This window comes from Gallinula chloropus (genome assembly GCF_964237585.1).
Source record: "Gallinula chloropus genome assembly, chromosome: 5".
Taxonomy (NCBI): Eukaryota; Metazoa; Chordata; class Aves; order Gruiformes; family Rallidae; genus Gallinula; species Gallinula chloropus.
Window position 1 is genome coordinate 70298992 of NC_140090.1, and position 15444 is coordinate 70314435.

Here is a 15444-nt window from a genome sequence, read left to right on the forward strand (position 1 = left end):
GTTCACCCAAACTAAGCCCTAAATGCATTCTTTCCTATTTGTGATTAGTGGAGGATCTATCCCTCTGAAAAGATAAGTACAATTTAACTCAGGTATGAAAAAGGAAGAGTGACTAGACAGATATGAAAGGGATGGAAATATCAGAATATAAAGGGTGGTTTACTTTCTGTTTATGAACTGGTAACCACCATGTTGTTTGTCTTTCCTCTTACATACCAGCTCCAGTCTAGCTCGTCTACAGTTATTACACAGCCACAACAGATGGGTGAACACTGTGGACTGGAACCAGAGATAGTTCTGCTAAGTTTTACCAATATCATTTGTGAAAATGGGCACAGTCTAGGAAATGGATGTGCAAGTTCATCTTCTAATTTGCAGAACAAGAGTGACAAACTGCATTTAAACACTGGAGGTCTATGAAGCAGCATGAACATTGTGCATCTGTTATTTACAGTATATTGATAATATATGTCAGTATTAATATTCAGTATCTTGATTTACATATTTTGTGATGTAGGAAATGGATTGGGGTTCTCTTTTATTTACTTGGCAAGACTCCTATATTTCATGACTGGTTGCAACAGAGAACACATTTTTAATATGCTTAATGAATTTGCATTAACACTAGTGCTGAATATTTTATCCATGCAAATCAGGCAATGAGTAGCACATCAGTAAATCCTCACCCAAATCTGATCTTTCAAAATAGTAGAATATGAGTCTTCAAGCTATGTCAAGAGAGATCTTACCTGAGATTCATTAAACAAAGATAGATGATACGCCACAAAATTCAGGCGTTATACTGGCCCTTGTCCTTCAGGGAAGGTAAAATTCAGTAAGATTTAAGTTTTCTGCTAAACTAGGATCTATTCAAGCATCTGTTGTTGGTTGTTTCCTAGGCAGGTATTTTTTGGGGGGTTTGGGTGGGTTTTTTGATTGGTTGGTTGTTTTTCCCACCTCCCTTTCCTTCTTCATTGGAGCTCTTTTTGACAGCAGGCAAAAGATCCTAACAAACTTTGGCAAACAACTAGAAGAGTTGACTGTGTTAGAAGTTTTTATTACTGTTAGTCACAAGGGTAAAATGAGCCTTCTTATTGATAGTTATAGAAATTAATAGTTGATAAATTAATAGTTATAGAAGGTGCTTGGATCTTGATGGCTGAATAGAGTGTTCCATCACACCAGAGAAAGGCTGCACTCAGCTCCACAGTCAGTGTATGGAATCCACCTTCTAAGCCCACTTCCAGTGTGGGGCAGATCTCCCACTGCAATCAAATCAGAAAAAGATACCGCTTCCTATATGAATAGCTGAGTGTGCAAAAACTTGCTCTTCCCCTCCCCCCAATGCCCTCCAGCATCTAAACACAGAACAGCCAGTGGTTTGTATGTTCTGTGAGGGGGAGTGTGGGGGAACCCACCACAAGAAAATGGCATAATGTCATTGTTATAATTTCACTAAATGCCCGTGGGAGATAATGTAGCAGCGTTTATCAAGCTCTGATATTCGATTAAGAAAAGTGACTTAACGCTGAGCAAGTGAAGCACCATATTTATAGATAAAAGCATTTCAAATACTCCTTTTCAAGTTCCCCTTTCCCAAAAAAACCTGCTGGTTAAAATATGCTTAATGAGATTTTCCTTCCCCTCACTCTGTCAGTTTCTTCCTCATATGGATTCGCTTCTCCTACCTACTTCAGCTAAAAGACCCTAATCTGCTGTTGCAGAGCACACTGTGTCACTAAGTCACAAGTTATGACCTTATTAATGTGATTCAGCAGGTAGAAAATAAATGCGAGTTAAGAACAGCCCATCTGCAAAACAGAAGTAAAGAACCAGCATAAAATGCACAGGAAAATTATGAATACTGTAACAGATATATCCTGTAAATTCCCCTCCAAGGCAGTAAGCAAATACTGACACTCCAAGTCTCCTGTTGCAAGAACTCTCTAGAGAAGAAAATTTTCACAAACACATCAGCAATACTGAGGATGACATAGATGGCTATAGCTTTGATCGGTACAGAGGGTACTCATACATAGCAAGAAGGCAGAAAATTGCATGCAGAAACATAAATCTGTGAGGTTTCAAAGCCCATACAGTATTTATAACCACACAGCTGGGGTCAACTCAACAACCAGGATTTTTCAGAGAATTAAAGGAGAGAAAGATGATCTAGCTAATATTACAAAGTTGTTCCTTAATCTACATCTACCTCTCACCCAGTGGCTTCTACCCCTAGAGTAGTTGCAAGAGAAGAGAACACATTGTTTCTTTACATTACTTAACATACGAATGCAAGCCTACCTCCAACAATAGGTGTTTTCACCAAAACACTCCCATGTGTAATGGTGATTATAGAACTATCCAACATACAGACATAACATAATGTAGACCTTAGTACTAAGTACCTTGGTCCACCTTAGCCCAGTATCCAGCAGCGGCTGAGAGCAGATGAGAACACAGGAAAGACAGTGAATTTCATTTCATCAAGTTGCTCCATGGAATAAATGAGGTTATTCCTGTACTGAGGGGTAAAGATGCTCTGAGGGATGTGATTCTTCTCTGGCTCACAGAAAGAGTTGCAGAATGATGTGCATTGGTGGTGTTGGAAGGTAGGGATGAGTAAACTGATGGAGGGGTTAAAACACTATTTCAAGGTTAAACAAAAAGACAACAAAAAGCTGGAAACAGAGCCTTGGAGTTGTGAGAATTTTTATCTTGCTGTGAACTCTGTAATATTTATCAGCAGGAAATCTTCAAAATATTGCAGATACCAGTTAGCTAAATCCATTTGAAGTTCTCCAGGGAAGAGAAAGGGGGGTGGGAATAAAAAAGGTAACCATTACCATTCCTTGCTTTATACATGGAAATGAAAGCTAGATCTATATGAGGCATAGGTATTTTTTTGGAGTCCTTCAGATTTCTTTATGGCATATGTTTTAAAGCTTCCTTCCTGCAGAAATCAGGAGCAATGGAAGGCAGACAGGCTGGAAGTGTTACTCCTGAATTGGGCAGCTCAGACTTCAGGTACAATGTTGGAGTGTAGGAGTATCATCAATAACTTCCAGAGCTAACAAAGCAACAGATCTCGATTTAGAATATAAATGCTCTCAAACCAAGCAAACTCTACATCTTCCTCCTGGCTGAAAAGTAAAGTTTAATTACTGCTATTTTTACAGCAAGTTCAGTGAAATTACTCATTCCTGACCAAACACAGTGCTATAAGAAGGCAAAGAGGTGAATGGCATCTCTCATTTCTTGTCAGCCTCTCAAGGCCCTGAGGGAAAGTGTCCTGCACATCTTTCCAGAGCACCGTATTTACACAAACAGAAAAAAGATTAGTCCTCCCCCACTGCTGTCTGCAGCTCATGGATACCATAGTCACTATTTTGACATTTTTATTTATTGGAAACGTAAGCTTATCTTACTCCAGTGGCAAAAAAACATCTTCTCCTAACTCTCACAGCTTAATCCTCTTTGTGATCTGAGAGATATCTAGGAGAGGAAGATAAATAAACCCAATACACTGAGTTAATTGCTCAGTGACAGATAATCTTTTCTCCTCCATTTTCTTCCTCTTCTATAAAAAGAATAACAGAAAGTAAATAAAAAGCCCTCAACTAAAACTGTGGAAAAAGTCTGCTGAGAGGATAACAGCATAATTAAAGTCAGGCCCAGGCTGACGCAAAATTTCATTTACTGCGTGCAGAAGCAGCAGCTCCCTTGCCATCCAAAGCTCAGTAAGCACACAGCCTTAGCACTGTGGATGATTGTATAGATTCTCCCTGTCTCTTTTCTCTTACTGTATTTCATCCCTTCGTGTCTGTCGCCAGTGGACTCTTAATTCATCGGTAGTTTTAGGAGGGTGATCTCCATCCATTAGTGCTGCAGCCAGCTGTAGTTAAACTGGGTGAAAAATTACAAAGAAATGCCAACCTAGCAGGCAGTGGTGTGTTTATAAAGAAGACAGATTCATATCTTGTAGGCGATGGCATAGTTGCGTTATAGATGGTTACAGTCCCATCAGTCACAAGACTGCTTAAATCACCCAACTGCACCTTCGAATGACAGATGTGCTTATAACCAGCTATAGCATAAATGACTCGTGTCTGTGACATGCTTCTAAACAGCCCCTCATCATTCATCAACCTTTTGAGAATGTACACTGCACAGGAGGCAAAAGTGGTATTTCTTTGTCATGCATTCAAGGCAGAGATTCCTCTTCCATTGAGGGTACCTGCAGAACTACCTGTCTTTCTCCTCTATCCTTTAGAAACAGAACTCTTGACATCAAACCAGACGTGAGATCAAGCTTTCTTCCATTCCTCGGCATCAAACCTAGAGGCATGAATTAAATTACATTGCAATATATGTTTCTCCCCTACTCTGAATTCTATTTTTTTCCTATTCTTTATAAACAAGTAGGGAGATTTAAATTAACATGTCACTTTTGCAGCCAGGAGTAGCAATAGCTAATAACCTCTCTGTCAGGTGCATTAAATAATAAGATATGCCTGTCTTGTCATTTCTATTCATCACACGATGAACAGAGAAAGCTGTCCTGGGAACTTAACAGGGATATATATTAGTGACCTGAAGGCCTACTTGCGTGGTGAGGGGGGATCCAACAGCAGAGCCAGGACAGAGCACAGTCCAACCACCTTGCTTATGCAAGGCAACAGGATTGTGGAATGACAATGAAGTGCACTGGCAACTGTCAGAGCAGTCATGAGCACTGAAGAGCCAATCAAGAATAATGGAGCACTGCAAAGATAAGTGGGATGATTTTAGCTATCATGATTCTCCTTCAACATTTGCCCAAGTCCAAAGCATTTACCCAGGCATATTGGATAGTTGGCCATGCAACTGTAACAAAATCCTTAACAAGTAACATGTGCCAAGCGAAACTGAAGCTGACAGGTTCAAAAACAAGTATTTCCTCAAATAATCTGTGGAACTCCTTGCTCTAAAATACCACAAGTACAAAAATTTTTAACACATTCTGAGATACTAAGAAAGTTAGCTCATGGGAAATTAATCCCCTGGTATATACTAAAAGATAATTATTGATACTGTAGTAGACCTCAAAGCAAAGGTTGTGGAAGGACCAAAAACTTCAACCCTGAAGATGAATGCTAGAACACTAGGAGGAAGTATCAGTTATGACAATCATATTCATATACTCTTTCTTACTGCTTTTTTTGGTACTAGGATACTGGACGAGAGGAAACAAACAGACCATTGCTATGTTGTTAGTCATGTTCTGATATTAGGACTGTCTGAAGTTCAGAAAAGCCCACCACACTAACTAGCTCTAGGATTGCTACATTGCCAAAGCCCCAGCTTCTCATACATCCTCCAGTGACATCCTCACAGTCCCCTCTTTCATAATCAGGGCAAGACTTATGCCATTGTGGCACAATCCACAGAAACCAATTCTAAAACAGACAACAGCATAAGGTCATCAGCGGAATTTTTTTCCCACATTCACAAACCTCAACAAGAAGTTTTTTTCCACTCTGATGTGTCTGCCCTATTTTCAGTCCTAAACCACTATCCCAACACAACCCTGCATTGCATCACAGAAGTAGTTCACCACTGTCCGCAGTGGGAAAGGAGGTGTCTTCACATGCTGAAACACTATAACTTCCTCAGTGACTGAAGATGAATATTTCTCATGGTGAAATGACTGAGGGTAGTACAAACATTATATTTCATATTCATGAGTATCCTTTTTCAAAACCACTGAGAAATGAAAAAAATCTATCCTTAACCCCTCTCAAAAACATGGCCAAAGCAACAGTCTTGACAGGCCCTTAACTATGGTGTGCACATCATACTAAAGACAAAGCTAGTAGAGAAAATAGGAGCAATTTTATCTCAAGCCATAGCAGCAATGTATATGAAATAAAAACGATCTGATTATCCCCCCACAGTAAGATGAGAAACCATTTCTCCAATCCCTTGAAATACAAATACTTTTGAGTGTTCCCGTTACTTTTCAGAACAAATCCTAGATTTTTTGGTTGGTTAGGTTTGGTTTTGTGTTGATCTTTTTTTTGGGGCAGCAGGGGGGACTGGGTTGTTTGTTTTATTTTTTCAGGTCAGCAGATAGAGCAGTAGCCTGAGTTCAGCATATACTCCATGTCAAATCCCTCCTCTGTCAGTCTCTTGAAACTCTGCTCAGTTCCTTGAACAAAAAAGTTATTCTACTTCTGACCCAAAATTCTTCCTTGGAAATGAAAAAAAAAAAAAACCCTCAACAAATTTATCAAAAGAAGTTCATTCTAACATGAAATTTTAGTTTCAAATGCCCAAAGTTTTTTTGTACCAAGACTACCTCCATGAATGACCTGCATACAAAACCCCTAGATTTCCCACCAAAGTTTCACAGATGGAAATCTCCTTTTCATCCGTTACAGGTCATGAAAGTACCACACTAGGGACATATGAAGCAAACACCCCTTAGATCCATTTTCAGAGAAAGAAAATAAACCCCCAACAAACCTGGCACCATCTGCTCCCACTGAATCCAATTAACAGCCTTAAGAAATAGACCATGGCCCCACACTTCCCTTCAGTTCACAGTGCATGATATGCTTTGAAATCATGAAAGTATCAAGGCATTCCCTATAAATCAGTCTACTAGCCAGCATCACACAGGTGGAAATCAATTACCTAGTATGAATACTATCAGTTCTGAATAAACAGACATTGAATATTAGCACACAGGTATTTCCCCGGTCTTGGAAACACTGACTCTTCATACAGATCATTTGGGTAGTAGACAGCCATGAGATCCTTCATTATAAATAAGGACTTAAGGCTGTTGAGTTCTCCTAAAAATAAACCAATTGGTTGATTTGATTCTGAATAAGATGGGAAAGGGGAAATCAAATGATAACAGGTTCATGAAATATGTTATCTAGCTGAAACTAGACAGACTCTTTGTCCTTGAGTATGAAAGAAGTGTGTGTGAGAGCGTCGCTACAAACCTTCCAGCACATTTTAAAAAATCCAATTAAATTCAATAAAAGAATTGTATCAGGCTCTTCCTATTTAAGTAAGGTGGTAATTATTAACTTAATTTATCTCCATACCTCCAAAGAGAGCTCTCTGTGATGCTTCCCAGGTTGTAGTCATACAGCTTTGTCAGAATTAGAATCACCTGAAGGCAAAAGAAGAAATCATGGTTAGTCTCAAACAATTACAATCTTATAGAACTGAAATGACCCCAGGGAGGGCTTAGGATTCCTTTAATGGGTGCTTAACATAATTGAATGAATTGCTAAAAGCATTTGCCTGAACTGACATGGGAAGTATTTGCAGAGATGTATGTTGAGCCAATCAGACCTTTCCTTGCTTAGCTCCAATGGATGATATTGCCAACAGGTTCTTCCCTTAACCCCAGGAGGCAGAGTGAAATGGGAGGGAGCTGACATGCTAAACACGGTATGTCAGGATACAAGATGGGATCTGCTGTATGCAGTAGCAATAGTGATTACTTTCTGCTCTGTTTCACAAGAGCTGAAACATACAATCTTTTTCACAGCTGTGGTGCACAGACAACCCACTAGCCCGCCTCAAATCAAACTCTTTTTGGTTGTAGTAGATGATATAACGCAAAGAAATGAGTATCAGTTTTGGCCCAGGAGACTCAGACTGTTCATTAACAAAAAAAAAAAAAAATCTCTATAAGAGAAATAGTTCAACACTGGGATGGGCTGCCCAGAACATCTGTGAAGCCTCCGTCCTTGGGGATTTTAAAGACCAAGCTAAACAAAGTCATGGCTGCTGACAAACCTCCTTTGATGCCCCTAACAACCAATATTGGTATGACTCCAGTGAAAAGTTTTAGATTTAGCCAGAAAAGAAGGGTTTTGAGGTTTTGGAGTTTATTAGCTTTTTTGACAAACACCTTTTCCCTCCTGCCAAAACAATCACTTCCAGAATAAAATTATCTTATGGAGGGGAGAGAGAAAAATTTTAGAAAACAGAATTTCCAGCAAACATTTCAGACCACTCTTTTGTTAATATCTTAAAAAACTTTCAAGATGATGAGCTTCTTTAACAAGACCTACACATGGGACATAAACTACAAGATCGTTACTATTGCTACTATTTTATTTTGCATTTCTCCCTGCCAGGTCACTGTATATCTTCTATCCCATTAAAACCGCAGTAAATTAAAGAGGCACAACACTTCTTATCTGACAAAACCCCTGATCTATATGCCTCTACATTATTATTTTCATCCTGGGTTCCTAAGAAATGAATCTCACTAATACACATACCCCTGTTCCCTTGATAATATCGCAACCAATTTGGCAGAGGAGCAAAGGACTGGAGGAAATTCAGTCCCTATAAGCTCCGTGCAAGCCGCACCAACAGAGCAGAGGAACAACCACGTGGCTGCTTGTACCAGGGGAGAGGATTAGACCCATTGCTGCCATTTCCAATGGCAAAAGCAATCCTACCTCTTACACACCAATAGCTCCAAACCAGCCACTCCAGGAAATGTGTCTTTCTAATACATTATGTCAGACAGCACAGAAAAAGCATGGTGATGTGAGAGCTGAGGATGTAAGAGAGTACATAGTTGTTGGAATAGAGAATGGGACAGACCACAGGCATCTGACATCTGTTTCTACAGCACAACTCCATTAAATCCCTCATAGCACAAAGAGATGCTGCCCTTTCCTATTTGCACAAGTGCAAGTCACATGCAGCAGATGGAGACAGCAGAGGCACCTGAAAACCAGTGGTTTTACCAGGGCCAACGATTACCAAACATCCTTATAAGACAAGCAGCCTCCCTTATCTGCTTGCATTTTCATTTCCTACCTCCTACTATTCTCACTTACTGCTTTGTGTCCAAAACGATAGCCTCATCCTGCTATCAATAAATAACTATTGGCACACTCAGGCTATTAAGACGCAAACCCCACCAGGCAGAGGACAAGCAGAGGATGGGATGCCCTGACTTTATATCTCAATGACACCACACAAATGGCTCCACAGAGCAATTAAGACTGTGGAAGAGCCTGTCTGGGGAGGTACCTGATTCAAGATCCACCCCCAGCCTGCCCTACTCCCCGGCTGGGTGCAGGAGAAATTCTGGCTAATCAGCCCTGCCCTGCAGCCCAGTGGGGCAGCCGCCAGCCTGCACCCCTTGCTCTGAGGCAGACATAGGGCCTGGTCTCAGCAGTGCTGTGGCTGTGACACGCCTGTGCAACCCCCTGGTCTGCCCCTGGATCCACAGCCGCTCCCTCATATGTTGCCAGCCCTGCCCTGGAGGCCCACAGCAGAGTGCTACCGCCAGGCCCTTCCAGGTACCCTGACCACCAACCCCTGACTCCATCACATGTCCCTGCAATACCTGCCTTGTGGCAACTGGATCTTGATCCACAGTGACCCTAACTGACCAAGTGTCATGTCCCTCTGAACAGTCCCATGGTGACTCCTGCTCTGCCTCAGGCTCTAGAGGACAACGTGCCTCGCCTACTACAATAGGGGCACAGTTCACACCACCACCATGAACCCTCCGCCTCTGCTCCCAGGGCACCCTGGTAAAGTGCCTCCCCCCAGGCCTTGAGGAGACAGGCAACATGCAAAACACCAGCCGCCTGCCGAGGCATCAGATGGTGGAGCTGCAGTGGGCACATATGCTTCGCTACGGCGCACCAATTAGGGCTTTGTAAGTGCTAAATTTCAATCTCTACCCTCCCAGGAACGCTTATCGGTGACAGCAGGGCAGCTGTCTGCTCCAGATACAGAACCGTGTCACTGCTATCCCTCCCAGCACCCTCTGAACCGGTCTATAAATCCTCTACTGAACAAATAAATAAAAATTAAGAGAAGAGAAAAAGGAAGAGGAAGATGGGTACACATAAAGCCTTTCTGAATAACAACTCTCCTGATGAAAGGCAACAGTGAACTCAAAGAGGTTCAGTGCCAGCCTGCTTGGAGGCCTGATTGGAGACCTTCCGTGCAACGTGGGAGCTTCAGACACTCTCGGCTTTGAGCCCCTCTTGGATCTGCAAAGCAGCTGGACAGTTGCTTATATCTTTTTCCAAGCCCTGTTGTCTTCTCTCTTGGGTCTCTCTTCCTTTGCTTGCCAGAGGAACCAGAGATATAAATGACTAATGAATATTTCCCGCAATTAACATTTTGATATCTGATAGCTTTAGAAGCAGACCTGAAGACAGCAGGCATAGAAACAGGGCAGAATAAATCCAAAAAAACATTGAGTTTTCCTCCCATTCTCTGCCACTGGCCAATGTAATCTTGAGGAAGCTCATCCAAGAATCAAGAAACTCTCCCCATCTGTAAAACCCAAGAATTAGAATCATGGTGATTTTATGGAATACTAAGATTAGAAGTATATAATTACTGGTGCTAAACAGACAGAATTATCTTTCACAGGTTATTCAGACATTTACTTTTTTCCAACAGAGGAAAATCTCAAGACTTCCCTGAAAGAAAACTCCACTGAGAATTTTAATCTCATCACTGGAGGGAAAAAAAAAAAAGGTAACTGACATACAATAAAAAAAAAAAAAAAGACAAAAAATTAAAACTGCGAATATGAGAAATCAAAATATTTCACTTCCAGAGAGCTAAAATGCCTCTCATTCTTTTTTTCTTCCCCCAGAAATTTCAGTAAAACCCACACAATTTGAGAGTACTGCAGTTGTCCTGGAATTGATGGGGGGATGACACCAAGCTGCACTCCAATATAGCTCTAACAATTCTGCAGAAGCATCCTTGGATCCAGACCCATTCAAACATGCATTTTAGTCACAAATTAGCTACGTTTAGAACACTAAATATAGCTATATCCTGGCTTCCTAGCAAAATGAGGATAAAAATCTTTGCCTCCATGCTGCAGCATACATACGTACCAGTTTGTGGGGTAATAGTTTAGATAGCTCCACTCAATGTAGATATCCTATTTCCAAAACATGTAGGGCTTTCCTGTAAGAAACTCTCATTTTACTGAACCTGTATCAGCTTCTAAATGGATTTAAGCCTATTTTTAGTTTCAGCAGTCTCCTTGTGTCATCTACTGTGGTTCAAATACTATCAATGAGTCTGCTCAAACATATACATGCAAAACAAACAAGTCATTGGGCAGAAAAGTAGTTATTTCTGCCCTGGAGTTCAGTATTTTCTTTCCCTCTTTGTAACGGTATTTGAATAACCTATGCAAGGCCATGATTTTGGTTATATTTACTTTTTCAGAAAACATATTTCTCCTTTGCTGTTCTCATTTCGTTGTCATTTAGCCTGCAAAGGTTAGTACACGTTTAAGACTGTTTCTTTTTCTCTTTTCCTCTCTGTGGCTGTCACCGTGTAGTACGGAGGAACCTAATGAACAGAGACATGCATATTATGTTGTTCTAAATGTCAGAATGGGAGCTGTGAAGCAACACAGTAATGAAATGAAAAATATTGTCTTGCCTTTTTTTTTTTTATTTCTTCCTTTGTTTTTGTTTTCTGGGGCTGAGTGTTTTTCTCCTTTCTTTACCACTTACCAATCAATGCAAGCTAACGAGAGCAAGAAGAAAAGAACAAGTAAACTAGTGACACAGTCAAAAGCAGCTGAAAATCCAGTCTTATACCAGTACTGCTGTGAATACTGAAAACTCTTTCTATTGCATAGAAATGCAAGGCTTCAGAAAAGCTGTTCTGCATTAGGTTCAGCAGTTGAAGTGGGTTATCCTGCCACAGCAGGTATGGAAGAAAAAGAGAGAGAGAACTTCATTACTTCTGCATTGATAGCTCAGAGCAAAAGATATTTGATCCTGGGTTTACCACATCCCTCATGAGTACACCTACCATGACATACAGCACTGAAAATGTTTTGAGTTACTTATGCAAAGTGGAAGAGCCCCCATAGGCAAGAAAGGATAGAAGGCTCAGAGAGTTAGCACATTCACCTGGAACACCATTATGTTTTTCTTCTCTCCAAGACAGCATTTCCAAGGAAACCAAGCTTTGTTAATTACTCCTCATCTGTGACTGCTTTTTAAGACTTTGGATGTGAAGACCCATATATAGGTTTCAGGATGGAAATCAGTGTCTGGACAGAAGAAACTGGTCTCTGAATTTGCCAGTTTAGGCCCTAGGAGGTACTTAGCTATCTCGGGAGAAATTCCAGGGTAAGCATGGCTCAATTTTTCCCAGACCTACCTTGGCTGACGTTCAACCAGTTTCTCACCACACCCTTCCATCTACTTCTGACCCAGGTTTAGGACTGGTTTAAATCTTTGTCTTGACCTTGTTTCCAACTGCTCTACAAATGTATCCAGCAAGGCTCCTGCTGAGTAGTGGCCAAGGCTCATCCTTTACTGCGGTGCCAGTTTCAAATGTAATGCAAGGATTACCTTTAACCTGACTTTTCTCCCCTGGCAAAAAACATTTGGTCTCAAACAGTGTTGATCTTGCTGGCCAGGAAGGTAGTGAACAAAGGTCTTCACACTGCAGCTGATCAGGTTCATAGCACATTGGGAAGGAAGCGACAGGCTATACTCTGTGGCTGTGTAACTCCCCTGTTGCTAATGATGTGTGTCCAGAAAGCAAGAGCCCACACTGAGCTATCTTCTGTCACAGCTACACAGAAACCAGTACCTAACCCAGCTAATAGCATACTAGGTCAGGGTTCTGTAACACTGCGCACTCCTCGCTGACAACTGCAAATTTACTCCTGGGAACACTGTGTGAGCACTGTGTTAAAACACGTACACACTTGCTCAAGCTAAACAAGGATGTGGATGGGAACAATTGTTGTGTTTGAGGTTTGATTGCAGTTTAATATTAAAGACCTGCTATGCAAAGTGGCCTGTGATAATCCAGCTCAATCTCTTTTATACCAACAGTATTCTCATCTTGGATACATTTTATCAGCTGTATTATCACTACTACCCTGCAGGTCCTCTCTGCAAAGGCTTTACACTTTACACAGCACAACAGGGTACTAAATTCAAACAAACAACTTTCATAGCTGTACGGTGATAGAGATTTTTGAAACAGAAAAACACAATTGAATTTTTTTAAGGTGTGTGCTGTAACCTCTTGGGCTCTGATTTTTACAGTGTTATCTCTAGATTGGCCTAAAACTGTGCCAGAAGGACTGGTCCTACAGCGTTCACGTGCCAATTTCAAAATCACAACAGGCCTTTGCTTATGAAGGCAAAACCAGTACTCCTTCTTTAATGCTTTCAGACTTCCAGGTTTCAGTCAAGACTGCAACTGTCCTCGGATGAGCCACAGAACTACAAAACATTCAGTCACCAGTCTGCTTTCCTGACTTGCACACATTCAAGTCTCAGCATCACTCGTGTATGGACTGCTCCTTACTCAGTATTTTGTTCAAATCATTTCAAAGTGATGTAAATGGCATATTTGATAAAATATTTCTAATACCTGACTGCAAACCATTTACAGCAGCTTTCTGTCAGTCTAAGAATTAATTTCTTCTGCACACTGTTAGTGCAGCAATCAGACATCCCTTTTTGACTGGTGAAGTTCCAGGAAAAAAAAAGGTTGCCTTCCTCTCTTCCCTGCCCCAGCAACCCAGTGACAGCCTTCAGGATGCTATTCTGTCCCAATCTCTTGTCCAGCACCACGGATTCTTCTGTCTCAAGCTAGTGTCTTAGAAGCATATTGATTTCCAGCATAGGACAATTGACATCTTCATGAACTCCAGCATTAGTTCTGTATCAAAACTAATAATCCAATAGAAAGCTTCTAGATTCAGTCACATGCCAGCTACACACTCCACATTGTGACCTGATCTTCAGGATGTGCCACAATTTGAGAAAAGATCAGTCACAACAGTCTTTTGTATCCTGTGGTGCTCTCCACCCACGCGAGGAACATGCCACACAACTAGAGCTTCTGGCACTCAAAACAGCACATTTGCAGTTCGGTTGTTCTACTGCCATAAGCCACAAATGTTCAGGCAAAGGGACTGTCACACAGGCAAAGATGACAAACAGCCTCAAATACAACAATATTTTGTTAATCAGATATTGTGATACATATAGATCTGTAAAAAATGGTAACCATCCTTTACAAACCTCGCCTGATGAAACAGCCACACCGCCTTCTAATTGGGAAGGCAGAAACAAATATCCAGCCACAATCAAGACAGTTTAAGTATACCTCAATGTGCAGTGGTCCGTGAATCCCTTATTAAACTCTCAAGATCTTTTCCATCGCCTACTTAGCAGGCACAAAAGTCAATAACAAAGAAGCACTAAATTAAGTTTTCACAAGCTTGTTGGTCTGCTATAAATGAGTAGGAAGCTAAAGAAGCTTTTTTATGCATTATGTGTTAATAAACTATGTTTCTCAGGCTAGACCATAGTGCTTGAGAGCATGCACCATTCAATCAAAGACTGGAAATAATTGGGCAACACCTATCTGTTCCTTTCCTCATCTCTACTTTCTCAATATAGCACAGAACTTTAGGACTGGTAAAATAAAAAAATAATAAAAAAAAAGAAGGCAATGCAACCAGAACACAGGAATATTCTCAATGAGCTGTTTTGAGTCAGCTATGTGAGAAAATGTTTTCAAATAAATTCACAAATAAGTCTGAATAATTCATGACTGAGAATTTTACTGGTTGCTCATGAATAAAAAAAAAGACAAACTCCAGAGAACTCATTATTTGGGGCAAATTACTGGTACAAATCTTGTTCTTCGTATTATTATTTAGCAATTTCATACCACTCAGCAAGTATCAGGGTCTCTAACAACAATGCAAGTACCAAGAACTATGGAGACGCGAAGACTTCATGATTTGCTTTCACCTGGACTGTAGATCAACTGCCTTCCTTATAGGAACACATCAGCAAACAAAGGAGAAGTGTGATGATAGAGAAGGAAAGCCACATGGTTACACAGTTAGACCACTAACTCCCCATTCCACTATTGTCTTTATTATGAAGAATCCATAAATCTAAATCCCTTGATTTTTCTGCATCCTTCAATGGACAGCAAATGGTCTGATATTGCCCATCATCTCACCTGTGACAAGAGGCAATACAAGAAGTTTAGAGAGAAAACAGCAAAAATTTTCGAGGTATAGGGTGATTCTTCCCCTTACAAAATTTCAGCAATGAGATTGCACTCTCCCTAATTCAAAACTATTGCCATTGTTGTGCCTGATTAATAAAAGGATTGGAGAAAGTAAGGATGATCAAAGATGTGGATTGTCTTTTTTTTAAAACAAGAAATTACTCCAACACTGAATCCAAGAGACAACAAACAAGATATGAAGGACACCTGTGAAGTCATGAGTGTTACAAATCGATTATTCACTGTTTTTCAGTACACATGACCTAGGACAGCAAATAAAACTGTGAGGTTCAAAATACTACAAATACATGAGTTGGGAAATTCTTTCCCACTGTGTTTTGTAGATATTGAAAA

General features: G+C 40.6%; 1 protein-coding gene across 1 annotated transcript in view; it reads right to left on the reverse strand.

Moving 5' to 3' along the window:
• LOC311192494 (VPS10 domain-containing receptor SorCS1-like) overlaps positions 1-15444 on the reverse strand; it is a gene marked incomplete at both ends in the record, with an annotated part of 294792 nt that overhangs the window by 194120 nt on the left and 85228 nt on the right. Inside the window, one exon of the mRNA XM_084264978.1 lies at positions 7101-7168. Within this exon, the coding sequence (XP_084121104.1) occupies positions 7101-7168 (68 nt within the window). The remainder of the gene's footprint in view (positions 1-7100; positions 7169-15444) is intronic.